Consider the following 15,398-nt stretch of genomic DNA (forward strand, 5'->3'; position numbering starts at 1 on the left):
TACAATCATACAATATAAAAAAATGACAATAAATAAATCAATTAAAACAAATACCTAACTAATTGGGCCAGAATTTCAATCATATTATTAATAATTTGGGTAATCGGGTCACTGTTTCAATCGGGCTCTCTTATTCTACAAGTTTGGGTTGGTTAGGGTATCATTTTATTATTTTAGGGGTATCTTTGGTATAAAACTGGGAAAAAAAAAATACACTATGAATGCGCACTTGAGCTGTAGCCTGTGCTATGGCTGCTAAAGCATTGGGTCCGCCCCTGCTTTCACTCAAATATCAAATATGGCATCTTTTATGTTGAATCTTGTGGTGATTACCACTGAGGACTAAGGCACATGGCATATATGGATTTAGAGAACTGTTTCGAGGTAAGTTTTACATCAATCGATTCGTATCCTCGTTCTTTCTTTTCAAAAGCCCGAAAACATCAGATTGTAATTTGGAAAGAAAAAAACTTAACTCCTTTATGTTTTTTTAACAACGGACTATTTTACAAACAAAATGGAAGAGTTCAGATTATTGTGGGTAATTAACTGAGTTGGGATTATTCTCGGTCACAAAGAGCCGGTTCGGATTATTAAATTTCAATTTGCCAAATTTTTAAAAACTTGTGAAAAGTTTTAAAAGTAGCTCAGTCAAGCTAAAAATATTGTTAACAATAGCTAAAAGAATGTCAATTTTGATATATTTATGTTATGAATGAGTCAATTTAAGTTGTTTTTTTGTCATAAGCCCGTGAAACTAAAAAAAAATAGCTAAGTCAACCTAAAGAATATTGTTAAATGCTTTATATCAAAAAAAGTCAAATATAAAACTAGCATACATATAATTTCTTTTTAAACAGCCAACAGAATCAATCCCGAGCATTCTTAGGGCACCCACTGGACAAACGGAGTACTCCGAGAGTAACCCGAGTCCACCACCAATTCCGAGGAAAACCCAGTAACCAACCCGCCCGTAGGCACGATGGTGAAATTACCAGTAAAACCCGTTCGGCTCAAGGATCCAACACAGGTTTCACTGGGTCTCCTATCATTGCCCACCAGCGCCTCACTCTTCACCAAGTGAGAGTCGAACCTGCATCTCTCAAGAGTCAAGAGAAATGCAAACCTTCTACCACTTGATCTAGAGATCATTGGCTATACAAATATTGTTAAATGCTTTTACTCATAGTTGTTTCATTGTTCAATTCTGGATTCATAATTATGATGAGTCTTACCATTTCCTTTTTGAAATAATTTTCACTTGCAGCTTCACTGATCCAACACAACAGCATACAACTAGCAACACATTAACTACCAAAATCCCTACTCTTCCGGAACAAATCGAAAACGTTCTTACAACATCAAATAACGCATAATCGCCTAACGTTCGGTCTTTCTTCGCAGAAAGCTGAAAATGGTCAAACCCGAATACAAGAAAACAGAAAGCTACAACCTTTTTTACTCCTTGAAATCATCTTTGTCATCAACAGGAATCGGTTGGTTCCTCCAGTACACAGCTAAAGCACTTCCACCAAGCTGCATTTAATAAAAAAAATGCAATAAATTAAATTATTTTCGGGACGGAAAAGAACTTATTAATTTAAAATTTTGAAGAAAAGGGAAAAAGGTTTGTACCGCCATGCAAACAACGCTAACGGCAGAAGGTACGGCTACGAGAGGATTGGTGAAATGTTTTTGAGCAAGCAAAAACCCTAGAGCAGAACTCTGTAGATCCAAAAAAGTTAATGAAGTTTCTGTTTCGTGGGTTAATCTTCGTTTGTTAGAAGACAATGTAGAGGTATGAATTTCGACCCGTTTACTTATAAACGGGTCGATTTGGGTTGTAGTGAGATGGAAATGGACGAAAGCGATGAAAGTGTATTTATAATGCTTAAAATCTCCTAAACAATTCAATTTTAGAAGAGCATAGTTTTATTTAAAAATGTACTTTGTGCAAATCATATTTAACGCACTAATTATTCATAAGGAGTAAATTACTTTTTGAGTCCCTGTGTTTTAGTGGTTTTAACCACTTGAGCCCAAAATCAAAAAGTTTAACGCCCTGAGTCCCTAGCCATTTATTTTATAACGTTTTGAGTCCAATTTTGTTCATTTTATAACGATTTGAGTCCAAAAAATTGGACTCAAAAGGTTAAAATTTGGACTCAAATGGTTAATGAAAATGCTTATAGGGACTCAGGTCGTTTAACTTTTTGCTTTTGGACTCGACTAGTTAAAACCACTAAAACACAGGGACTCAAAAAGTAATTTACCCATTCATAAGAGTAAAGTACATGGATAGTCCCTGTGGTTTTCCAAAATTTTGGATTTGGTCCTAGCTTTCCAAAAGTAAACGGATGGTCCCTCTGGTTTGCACTTTGTAACACATTTAGTCCCCAGCCAACAAATCTAATGGTTTCAGGTGGTCCAAGATAGAGACTAAATGCGTTACAAAATGCAAACCACAAGGACCATCCATGTACTTTTAGCAAAAAGTTGGGGACTAAATTCGTTACAAAGTGCAAACCACCGGAACTATCTGTGTACTTTTGAAAAGCCAGGGACCAAATCTAAAATTTTGAATAACCACAAGGACTATGCGTGTACTTTAGTACTTTGCTCAAAACTTTAATCACCAAAGTCGGTTGTTCCAAAACTTATAATTACAAAATAGATTACAAAAAAGCATAATTTACCAAAACCAACCAAAAGCAAAAGTATATTGCTATTCTGTCACTTGTCCTTTTAGAAAAGGGACAAAAAGTGCGTGCGGGTCAAAGTCAAACCGACCAGTACAAAAAATTACCAGCTTGACCTTTTATTTTGACCCGTTACCTGGCCTACCAATTTTACCACCTTTAGAAGATAGGAAACAAATGAAATGGAAAAACGTAGCGAAAAAATAAGCTATACCTGCATCCCACATTCTATGGAGATGGTACGAGATGTCGATTCACCAAATGATAATTTAGAAATTGCATAACCGATAAAAAATGCCGCCCCGTGTAGTAGTGCCACTGGAAGTAGCAATTGTGCACCTTGTGTTTTCAAAACATCGGCGACTTGTCCAATCTAAAACCAAAGATGCAACAAATCAATAACCGATTTTATTGGCTAAAAAGAATCAGATAATCTATAATTATGATTGCAGAGGATAATGTTTGGATGTGCTTCTGGTGTTTAAGTTGTAACAATAAAGTAATCATATGTTGAGGGTTTAGAAATTCTAGTGTAAATCCAAAAAACACAAAGAATTTGTTTATTTCAAACATGTATACTATATAATAAAAGAAACCTTTTGGGACACTTGTCATTATTCTAGACCATCCTTAATTGGCATAAACTTAACTTCAAATCGTAAAGTCTTATCTAAACTAAAAAACATTGATTTACTTAACAGGAGATAAACATGCATATTATTTATTGTTAATGTTATTACTAAAAAGCATTGTTTCCCTTAACAGTAGATAAACATGCATATTATTTATTATTAATGTTATTATTGTTAACTATGGGAAATTATATTAAACAACTTATTAATCAAACCAAAAATTTAAAATAGTATTAACCTAATTTAAAAATAGTAAAAAAAATCCATTTTGATTTAGAAAGATTTTTTTAACAATAGATAAACCCGTGTAATACACAGGGTTTGTAAAGATATATCATTTTTTTATTATTTGCTATATAAAATTAGATTTATTCAACCCGTACAATACACATAGTTTTTTAAAATATAATTTTTTTTATTATTTAGTATATAAAATTATATTTTTTCCACCCGTGAATACACAGGGTGTTTTTTTAAATATAACTTTTTTTATAGTGTGGTATATAAAATTACATTTATTCAACCCGCACAATAAACGAGGTTCTTAAAGATATAATTTTTTTATTATTTAATATATAAAATATATTTACTCAACACGTGTAATAAATGGGGTTTTTAAAATATAATGTTTTTTTTATTTAGTATATATAAAATTACATTCATTCAACCAAAGTAATACACGGGTTCTAACCTAGTAATCTATAATAAAAGAAACCTGTTTTGGGACACTTGTCATTCTCTCATTTAATTGATTAAAATTATTAATAATACTAATAATAATACTATTTAATCTAAATTAATACAAATTCTTATTATCAATAATATTTAATCAAATCTAAAATCTAATCTAATACAAATTTTTATTATCAATAATATTTAATCAAATCTAATAAGAATTCATACGAATTCCAAAGTTGATATTAACTTTCAAATAATTAAAAAAAATCCATCTAACATCATAAATGTTTCTGTTAAGTTCGATTAATTAATTTGTTCAACAATCACTATTATCTTTATCATTCAGTACGGTTAACCAATTTATCATCATACAACCTCCCACCTATTCAATCATATGATTTTTCAATTTTATATTAACTAAATAAATAAAGACTAATATTCAATCTTATCCTACTTTAAATATAAAAAAAAATCCGTTAGTTCAGATTAATATTCAATCTTATCCTACTTTAAATATAAAAAAATCCGTTAGTTTTTTTAAATAATATTTTTTTATTATTTGGTATATAAAATCATATTTATTCAACCCATGTAATACAAGGGGGTTTTTAAAAATATAACTTTTTTTATTATTTGGTAAACAATATTACATTTATTCAACCCGTGTAATACAATGGTTTTAAAGATATAATTTTTTTATTATTTGGTATATAATATTACATTTATTTAACCCGTACAATACATATGGTTCTTATAGATATAACTTATTTTATTATTTAATATATAAAATTACATTTCTTCAACCCGTGCAATAAAGGAGGCTTTTAAAAAGATAATGTTTTATTATTTGGTATATAAAATTCATTTATTTACCCGTGTAATACACGGGGTTATAACCTAGTTAAAAATTGATAAGTTGGAATAATGAGATTATCAATTTCAAAATGCAAACCCAAACACACCCAATTTGCGTATTTAAATTAGAAGCTATAGGCCATATTGAGAACTAACCGGGCTAGCACAAAGAAGAGTCGTAAGGAGAACTCCAATCAAAGGTGTCACCGTGATGATTTTCGAAGTAAATTTGGGGAAGAATTCATTCATCAAAACTGCAAAAAAAAAAAAAAAAAAAAAAAAAACCATGCTTACACAATTTATAAAGTGGTTACAAAGTTTAGTCAACGACAAAAAATGATAGGAATCGATATATGATAATTGCGATAAACTGAACTGAAATACAAATCGAAGATAAGCAATCACCGAAGTGATCCCAGGGCTACGCCCTCTCTCACTGCACAAACGCAGGAGCCCTAATCGATCTAACAAACTCAATCCTATCTCTAACATGCCTTATTCTCTATTACTTATACTACCCCCCATATTACACTTTAGCCCCTTAAGAATACCCTCATAGCTGATTCCCATCAAAAAACTTTGACCAACTACAAAAATTTGGATTAAAGATTTCAAAAGGCTTATTTAACTACAAAGATTAGAGGGACGACTTCATTTACTATCCCCTCTCCAAATATGAACTTTTACATTTTTATTGAGGCTAAATTGCATTTTACGTCCTTTAAGTTTTAACAAAATTTCAGGCGATGTCCTTTAACTAACGAAATTACAACGGATGTCCTTTATTACAGCGGATGTCCTTTATTTTTGTAATCTTTTTAGGGAGAAAGGACATTGCCTGTAAAGAAATTAGAACATAAAGGACATCCGTTGTAATTTCGTTAGTTAAAGGACAGCGCCTGCAATTTTGCTGAAACTTAAAGGATGTAATATGCAATTTACCTTTTTTTATTAATCATTAAGTGTACCATTGAAAAGTTTTCTTGGTAGCGGTTTTGACCCGTCAAATCATCGAGTCACTGGTTTTACGTCAAATTTCGAAATCTCGGTATAAATTGCTAAGAAGGAGCTTCAATTTAGTTATAAATGCCTCTAAATTACCTCCAAGGATTGTCGGTACCAACACGACCTGAAATGTGCTAATGGCAAGACCCTGAAATGAATTTGAAAGAAAATTTATAAATATAAGAAATCAACTTAGATTTCATCTTTAACAAAAACTTATAACTTTAGATAAGAGTAAATTACAAAAATCGTCCTTTATGTATGTCACTTATTGCAAACTGTGTTCTTTATTTTTAATAATTACAGAAAATATACTCGATGTTTGCAAACTCTTGCAAGTTATGTCCTTTAGCTCCAACTCTGTTAATTTTTTGTGGTTAAATCTGACCAAATGGACCCCACATGAGGGTATTTTGGTCATTTTACTCTCATGTGGGGTCCATTTGATCATATTTAACCACAAAAATACCCTCATTTGGGGTACTCGATGTTTGCAAACTCTTGCAAGTTATGTCCTTTAGCTCTAACTCTGTTAATTTTTTGTGGTTAAATCTGATCAAATGGACCCCACATGAGGGTATTTTGGTCATTTTACTCTCATGTGGGGTCCATTTGATCATATTTAACCACAAAAATACCCTCATTTGGGGTACTCGATGTTTGCAAACTCTTGCAAGTTATGTCCTTTAGCTCTAACTCTGTTAATTTTTTTGTGGTTAAATCTGACCAAATGGACCCCACATGAGGGTATTTTGGTCATTTTACTCTCATGTGGGGTCCATTTGATCATATTTAACCACAAAAATACCCTCATTTGGGGTCTATTTGGTCAGATTTAACCACAAAAATTAACTGAGTTAGGGCTAAAGGACATAACTTGCAAGGGTTTGCAAACATCGAGTACGTTTTCTGTCTTTATTGAAGACAAAAGAGACAGTTAGCAATAAGTGATATATATAAAGGACGATTTTTGTAATTTACTCCTTCAGATAATGGCAAGAGTTAATTACTGTTTTCGTCCCTGTGGTTTGTCAAAAATTACTATTTCAGTCCATTAGTTTAAAAATTGCGATTTCAGTCCCCGTGGTTTCACTTTCGTAACCATTTCAGTCCCTGTGGTTTCACTTTCGTAACCATTTGAATCCATTTATTCTGTTAGTACAGGGACTGAAATGGTTACGAGGTGGACTGAAATGGTTACGAAAGTGAAACCACAGGGACTGAAAACGCAATTTTTAAACTAATGGACTGAAATAGTGATTTTTGACAAACCACAGGGACAAAAACAGTAATTAACTCTAATGGCAATTTGACCACTTACTGCAGCATCAACCGGAACAAGTTGACCAGCTAGAAGTTTAGTCAACAGTGGTGTCATGATAATAGCTCCAATAGTCGAACATCTGGAAAAACCGACATAAAGATTGCTTGTTAGATTCTTTATATAAATATAAGCACTAAATGGGTTATACTATGGACAATTGGATCATACTCTACAACAAAGATTATATTAAACAAGAGAACGGAAGCTTACGTTGTCATGAGAACAGAAAGTGCTACATTTCCTTTCGATATATAAGTTGCAACATTTGATGCTTGGCCCCCGGGGCAGCATGAAACTAGAATCAAACCCGTTGCAAGTGGGGCCGACAATTTTAGAGTCTGTTGATACAATTCAAGTTTTTATATCAATAACACACCCTAAAAAAACAGTAAATCTAAAAAAATGAAGATGCAAAAAAAGAGTGAATTTCAAAGATTGTCCTTTATCTTTATACCCATTTTCAGGTGTTGTCCTTTATGTTCAAAATTGACGAGTTTTGTCCTTTATGTTTTCATATCATGCACGTTTTGTCCTTTAGGCCTAACCCAGTTAGTTTTTTCAGTTAAATTTGGTCATGTGCTTTGCACATGAGGGCATTTTTGTCAATTCAAAGGTAAGTTCAACGGCAAATTTACAGCTCAAAGCTTCTTCAACCTTTGAATTGACAAAAATGCCTTCATGTGCAAAGCACATATTTAACTGAAAAAACTAACTGGGTTAGGCCTAAAGGACAAAACGTGTATGATATGAAAACATAAAGGACAAAACTCGTCAATTTTGAACATAAAGGACAGCGTCAGACAATCGGTATAAAGATAAAGGATAATCCTTGAAATTCACTCCAAAAAAAATTATAATAATATTCTTTGGTTGCCGATTAGTACAAAAAACAAAAGCAACGAATTTTACTTTGGTGGATTTGAAGTTAATACTCTCAACTATTAAAAAATGTTTAGTTTGACCCTTTTACGGTCAAACATTTTCCTATTCATTTACGACGGAGTAAAGTACACGGATGGTCCCTGTGGTTTACCAAAATTTTGGTAAAAGTCGGGGACTAAATGCGTTGCAAATTTTAAACCACAAGGACCCTCCATGTACTTTTAGAAAGTTAGGGACCAAATCCAAAATTTTGGTAAACCACAAGGACCATCCGTGTAATTTACTCTTTACGAAAAGTACAAACTATGGAGCAACAAATATAGCATCCACATCGTCTAACTCATAGCATTTATAAAATATTTTGACATGGTAATTACAGCTTTGTAAATATTTAACGAACTCATATTTAAAGACGAAAATATAATTTTTGTTCATTTGACCTCAATATTCACAATAAGTGCACTTTCATGTAACCTTTTTTTAGTTAATAGTTAGAGTAAATTACATTTTTGGCCCCTGTGGTTATATCACTTTTACTATATTAGCCCAAAATAAGAATTTTTAACATATCTGTCCCCATGGTCTCTATAACTAACCATTTTAGCCCCCATGATCTGTAGACTTGGGGGCCAAAATGGTTAGTTATAGAGACCATGGGGGCAGATATGTTAAAAATTCTTATTTTGGGCTAATATAGTAAAAGTGATATAACCACAGGGGCCAAAAACGTAATTTACTCTAATAGTTAATACTCGATATCCATAGGCATTGTCACGTACCATTGCAATGAAGAATCCCAACAAGGGTTTGATCAAGTACTGAGCAAGAAACCCTACGCCAACCTAAAAAACCGAAAACATATTCCTCTTTGATATCCAATACAGAAGATAAACTCCAAAAAAAAAAAAAAAAAAAAAAAAAAGAGACAAGAAATGCTTACAGTCCATGGATTCCTTAAACAACGTCTGAAATCTTCAAATTTTAATGTAAGTCCCATTGAAAGCATGAGAAAACCCAAGCAAACGGTAAAAAGGTCTGTTTCTAACCATGTAACCTGCATGTTGACTCAAATGGTCCGAAATTAACTACCATTTTACTACCGTAAATTGCAATAAATAGAAACATGCATTTTTAAATTGATTATTTTGATAAATGATAAAATTCAGTTAAAAAAAGTGTGTTATGTAATTGATGGAGTTGAATGAGTTGTATTAGCATTGGAAAGATGAACATGGTAACGGGTCAAACTGGATTCGGGTGAAATGGGCAGACATATTTATTTGTTATTTTTCATTTATTTTATAACCAATTAATGCAGTAACAATGGTTATAAAAACAATGTTAGTACAATAATTATATAAATCCTTGAATAAAATGATTTAGGAAATAGGGGAAGGTTCAAATGAAAACCACTAGTTATCGCGAAAACTCAAAAACTAACTAAAAAAGCCTAATAAACATACCATTTTTTTTTTTTTTGCATACCAATTTTAACTATTTAAATTATATAAAAAAAACTTTTTTTTCAAAAAAAAAATGTTTTTGTGGTGCACATGTGTAATAGTACATATGTGTATGTGTACTACACATGTGAATTATTACACATGTGCACTACAAATTTTTTTTTTAAGTTTTTTTTATATAAAAAAACTAGCGATTTTAAAAAAAAAAAATTGAAAAATTTTTTTTTTGTATGTTTTTAGGCTTTTTTAGTTAGTTTTCGAGTTTTCGCGATAAAAGTGGTTTTCATTTGAACCATCCCCTTAGGAAATACACATTTAAAATATACTTTGGGCGGCTTTTAACCCGTTTGGCTAACTTTTTTTATTTGACCCATTTGAGATTAAACACAGCCCAAATCAACCCCAGCTTTTGTGATGATTTCAAGATATGGATGATATCTATAACGGTTTCCAAGAAGTTAAATGGCTTTTACAACTTATAATTTTTTTTTTTTTTTTTTTTGTAATTTTGAATGATTTAATAAACATACCGCAGAAGGCTTGTAAATCCCGATTATTGTACCTAAAATAACCTGTCAATTGCATTATATTTTAGTTAGTAGATACAAAATATCAAAATTGTGTTGAAAACGTCGTTTTAACATACCCATAGAGGAAAAAGGGTCGTTAAAGTTTCAATTATTTTTTCATATGTTGACATTCCGCTTGAAGCATTTGCATTGGTAGGAACATCTCCTGGTACATTTGTTGCTGCTTGGCACCGAAATTTGGAACTTCTAACCACAAAATCAAACAAAATCGTTCGATAAGCCAAAGAAACGATATTAATGTAACATCTTTTTAACATACATTGTTAAATAGATGGAAAATACTAAATAAATACAAAGCCTTCTCAAATAAACCAAGTTTTTTATTATTTATAAAATTATGTGCGCCATAGGCATAGTTGTTAATAGCGACCATAGCGGTCGCTATAGCGCGCTTTATGGCGATGCGACTATGTGTCGCTAAGTTGGTCATGGCGATGAATAGCGATTTTAGTGACAGTTATTATTTATTTATTTTTTTTTAATGTTATAAAGGGTTATAGCTATAAAATAGCTAGATTTATAGGTTTTTGTTAAATATACATGTAAAATAGCATATATACAAGGGTATTTTGATGAAATATACATATAAAAATTTTCAAAATTCTTTCTCTAGTGTAATCGCTATTTATAAAATTGCCGTCGCTATTTGTCGCTATTCGCTACGTAGCCTAGCCATGCCTTGTCGCTATTCGCTATCGACAACTATGGCCATAGGTCATAGTGTCTTATGAACTTGCCAACGCATACATTCAAATCCATTTTTAAAATTTTAATAAATATCTTAATATGATTGCTGAATATTATATAAATACTTTCAAACAGCACATCCAAACACTCCCTTAGAAGGTGTTTCAGATTCCATAATCAAATATCTTATTATGCTTATACTCCCCGGCCCGCATTAGTTCGTACCAGCGTGGCGAGTTACGTCAAAGAAGAATACCCCCAAGAAATCCCGAACCCTACCAACCATGTTATGAGTGAGATTTTACTTGGTACGTTTGTTTGTCTGGTTTGTTTGTTTATGCTTATAATCAGAAACAGATAATCGACTTATCAAAAACTGATTTTTTTTTCCGCACTAAGGGTAAACATGTAATTCTAAACGCACACCCCCCCCCCCTCCCCCCAAATGGTATCTTTGAAATAAGCAATACAAATACTATTTGAAACACTTTTCTTGAGTTAAATGCCATTTTAGTCCCTATGGTTTGGGCCATTTTGACAGTTTAGTCCAAATGTTTCATTTTTCGCCTGTGGGTCCAAAAAGGTTTCACTGTTGCCATTTTAGTCCACTGAGTTAACTTCTTCCATTTTTTTTGTTAACAAGAAGGGCTATTCAGTCATTTTATATGGCCGAAGTGCAATTCTAGTTAACAGAATTACATATAAAATGACAGAATTGGCCTTCTCGTTAACAGAAAAAATGGATGAAGTTAACTCAATGGACTAAAATGGCAACGGTTAAACCTTTTTGAATCCACAAGCGAAAAATGAAACCTTTGGACTAAACTGGCCTAAACCACAGGGACTAAAATGGCATTTAACTCCACTTTTCTTTATCCAAACACCCACAAATAACTATATATCTCAAACATCTTACTCAAAAACAACTTATCCACCTAACCACTTTTCTTCATCCAAACACTCCAAATTACTTTATCACCTCCCATAAACATTCAAATCCCAATTCCCAAACACCCCAAACAAGTACCTGTAATCCAAAGACTGAACAACTCCTGAACATAATCTTTTACTCTGAATAGCCAAACACCCTTTACCATCACCAGAAAAACAACAAACCCTCTTTCCAAAAGCTGCAATTTCACATAAAAATCAAAACTTTACACACAATCATCACCGAACCAATACAAAAATCAAACAAAGTTAATCAATTTACATACAAACATGATTGGTAATCGTTCTTGCAGGCAAATCACATCTGGGTCTGTGAACAACAGCATTAGACGACCGAAAGTTGCAATCTTTAGCGACAATTCTTGAAATAGACGCCATGAATGTTCAAGAAAAGTGGCGATAGTGAAAGGGGTTGAATCTTTATTTAAGTATACGATTGGGTATTTATGTGATTGGGGAGTGAAGAGAGTGAGATGGCCAGATGGGTCCGGTATTTTGTTGAAAGGATATGAGGGGGTCGTGGAAACCAAAGGAACCACACACCAGATTTCGTACCAATTTAAACCACAAATGTCACATGATATGTTGTTATCAAGTTGGAAAATTGAATATTGTTAGGTTTAGTGGGTGTATGCTATAAAAGGAAACATTGGTGATTTTGTTGAATAAAAATTTAGAGTTAAATTTCATTTTAATCCCTGTGGTTTGGGCCATTTTACCAGTTTAGTCCAAAGGTTTGAAATGTTGCCATTTTAGTCCAGATAGTTTCAAATATTGCCATTTTAGTCCACTGTGTTAACTCCATCCATTTTTTATGTTAGCTAGAAGGGCAATTCGATCATTTTATATGATCGAATTGCCCTTCTAGTTAACAGAATTACATATAAAATGACCAAAACGCCCTTCTAGTTAACAGAAATAATGGATGGAGTTAACCTAGTGGATTAAAATGGCATCGTTTGAAACTGTTTGGATTAAAATGGCAACGTTTCAAACCTTTGGACTAAACTAGCAAATGGCCCAAACCACATGGACTAAAATGGCATTTAACTCAAAAATTTATATTGAAAATAAGGGTTGTAAGTTCACGGTTGAGTTACAGGTTAACGGATCGGGTACTTGTGAACCATACGTTTTAAGTGAACATGACAGAAGTAGAGGTGCGCAAACCAGATTTTATAGAATAACGTGGATTGTGAAAATACGGATAAAATGATGGTTAAAATCGGATTGTGAAAATCCGGATCGGATTCTATCCGGTTTCAAGGTCCATAAACTTAGGAATGGCAAAAAAAACCCGAGCTCGATGGGTACACCTGAAACCCGAACATATGGGACGGATATACTTGAAGCCCGACGGGCATCGGCCGTATATGGGGTTAGTTTCTAAAATTTTGTAGGTATGGGACATGTACGAGATTAGACGATAGCCGGCCCGATTACCGGAAACTTTACATCACTAATTGCCTAATCTTAATACAAATGAGGTGTGTTATTTAATCAGTATTATAAATGATATACAAAGAAATGCAAAATATTCATAATGATGTGTTTGATTTTGATTTTAGTAGTATTATTATGGTGAGAAATCTTAAATAGAGGCCATAACATAAATACTTTAGGGTATTTGGTATAAGCATGTGTTTAAAATCTTTACAACTATATTTTTATCTTTCGTCTTACCTAAGGTCAACCAAGAACATCTTGTGGGCTCGTTTGAGATATGAATGAACTTTTATAATTTGACCATAAAACTTTTAGTTATGAAAGTATGCCTTAAAATAGTTAATTTTTTTGGTTGTTTTTTTTTTGTTAATTGTGTAGTTTGCCCTAAAATAGTTACATTTTTTTGTTGTTTAGGCAGGCCTAAGGTAGATGTACCATCTGTCCACCTATATTGAGCACCTTACTAGGCTCAGATTCGATATGGGCTCATTAGTTTCAGCCTTTCAGGTCCCTGTTGTTACTATTATTTATTCCTGACCTCTAATTTTGAATATAGATAAGGGTGACCCGGTTGAATTGTTCAACCCAAACTCAACTCGTATATTTATTCATGTAAAACCCTAAACGGAGAATCAGTGGCGGAACTAGAAGAAATATTCAGGGGTATCCCAAATTTTTTTACGATACATTTATAGAACAAATTTTTTTTACCTGCATTACGGGGCGGGGCCGATCCTGAAAATTCAAGTGCCCTGGGTGAGCCAAAAAAAGGCCCTTAGGCCTTACCGAATTAAATTTTATAAACTAGTTTTTTTTTAAGTTATTAGTATTTAGGTTAACGAATCAATATTGAGCATATCACATTTGGGCTAGGCTTTATGAATTAATATTGACAATAAGTTTTTAGATATTAGATTGGGCTAGGTTTATTTTTAATTTTTAGATCGAAATTAAACAATTCAAGAACTCAAGAAGAAAAGAAATAAAGAATACTCACAACTCACAATCACAATTAGCACAACAATCTAATACACTATTGGGTTATTATTTGGTTATTTGGGCTAATTACTATTGGGCTATCATTTTTTTGGGCTAATATAATCAGTATTATTTGGGCTTGATTTCAGTTTGTAAATTTTTTTTTAGAGGTGTCCTAGTACTTGTTGAGAGGTGTCCTTAGTATAAAAATCGAAAAAATAAAATAAAATTTTACACTACCGGAAAAAAGTTGAGCCGTAGCCCGTGCTACGCCCCAACCTACATTAGGTCCGCCCCTGCGGAGAATGGTCCATTTAACTCATTAACCTAAACGTGTAAAATGAGTTTGCAGAATGACAGGTAGTAATCAAGTTGCAAACGTGTTAATCGGGTTGGTGGTTGTAATGAATGGGTTATACAAGGTCGACCTATTTACTTAAATAGATTAAATATGTCAACTTGAGTATGACCCGTTGAAGGGGTATGGTCCCTAATCTTGCGCCGACCATACGAGTTGTCCTCAGATCGTGCGAGAAACCATACCCAAAACAGTTCAAATCTAACACTTAGCGAAAGACTGGGTTTTCCTGACCTTGCGCCGACTATATAAGCTAACCATAGGTCACGTGCGGGGTAAAGTCCAAAACAAATCAAGTTTAACACAGCCTTTTCTTCAAACGAAATGGCACTAGTCCAGTAAGCGCAGAGATCTCTGCGCCAGCACGCCAACGTTGGACATGACAGAAAGTACGATCAGCAGAGCAGCTGGCCAATAAGCGCATGACAGGTTGTACTCTATCGTGCCGCACGATGAGCAATCGTGCAGGAGAAAGAAGTACACAAGGACACGTACGTGGCACCAATCAGTGTGCGCCGACCACTGCTCCATGATCTCCACTTATCTGCTGATGACAGGCCAGACAAGAAGGATAATCGTCAGGACACGTGGATCCATTCAACGTGCGCCAACGATGCCCTCGCCTATAAACACTAACGGTCGTGACAGGGGAGGCAAACCGGATATTCCTTGTTGTCGGGCTCAGGTCCAAGGCCCATCAGCCCATCTCCTTCAGAATTTCACCTCGGATATAAATAGAGAACTACGACTACAGGTTCAAGCATCGCTCTTCTGCTCTCTCACTTAATACACATTTTATTCCTCAAAACAAGTTTTTATTCTCACGCCGGAGGGTGGTTACAAGGAGAAC

General features: G+C 33.4%; 1 protein-coding gene across 4 annotated transcripts in view; it reads right to left on the reverse strand.

The window, feature by feature from the left end:
- Positions 1-12,275, reverse strand: part of LOC110877087 (sodium/pyruvate cotransporter BASS2, chloroplastic) — a 32,667-nt gene extending 20,392 nt beyond the window's left edge. Inside the window, exons 1-13 of one of the 4 annotated variants that reach the window (XM_022125246.2) lie at positions 12,033-12,177; positions 11,843-11,945; positions 10,185-10,314; positions 10,069-10,110; positions 9,016-9,129; positions 8,855-8,917; positions 7,404-7,531; positions 7,191-7,272; positions 5,966-6,017; positions 5,021-5,118; positions 2,914-3,072; positions 1,636-1,725; positions 1,476-1,536 (exon numbers count right to left, since the gene is read on the reverse strand). In XM_022125246.2, the coding sequence (XP_021980938.1) occupies positions 1,476-1,536; positions 1,636-1,725; positions 2,914-3,072; positions 5,021-5,118; positions 5,966-6,017; positions 7,191-7,272; positions 7,404-7,531; positions 8,855-8,917; positions 9,016-9,129; positions 10,069-10,110; positions 10,185-10,314; positions 11,843-11,945; positions 12,033-12,144 (1,234 nt within the window). In that variant the 5' untranslated portion in view covers positions 12,145-12,177. Of the gene's footprint in view, positions 1-1,219; positions 1,537-1,635; positions 1,726-2,913; positions 3,073-5,020; positions 5,119-5,965; positions 6,018-7,190; positions 7,273-7,403; positions 7,532-8,854; positions 8,918-9,015; positions 9,130-10,068; positions 10,111-10,184; positions 10,315-11,842; positions 11,946-12,032 lie in introns of those variants that run through there. The other 3 variants (XM_022125247.2, XM_022125245.2, XM_035980726.1) reach the window with 3 other exon arrangements.
- Between the last annotated feature and the right edge of the window lie 3,123 nt (positions 12,276-15,398).

Source organism: Helianthus annuus, chromosome 12 (assembly GCF_002127325.2).
Source record: "Helianthus annuus cultivar XRQ/B chromosome 12, HanXRQr2.0-SUNRISE, whole genome shotgun sequence".
NCBI classification, from domain to species: domain Eukaryota; kingdom Viridiplantae; phylum Streptophyta; class Magnoliopsida; order Asterales; family Asteraceae; genus Helianthus; species Helianthus annuus.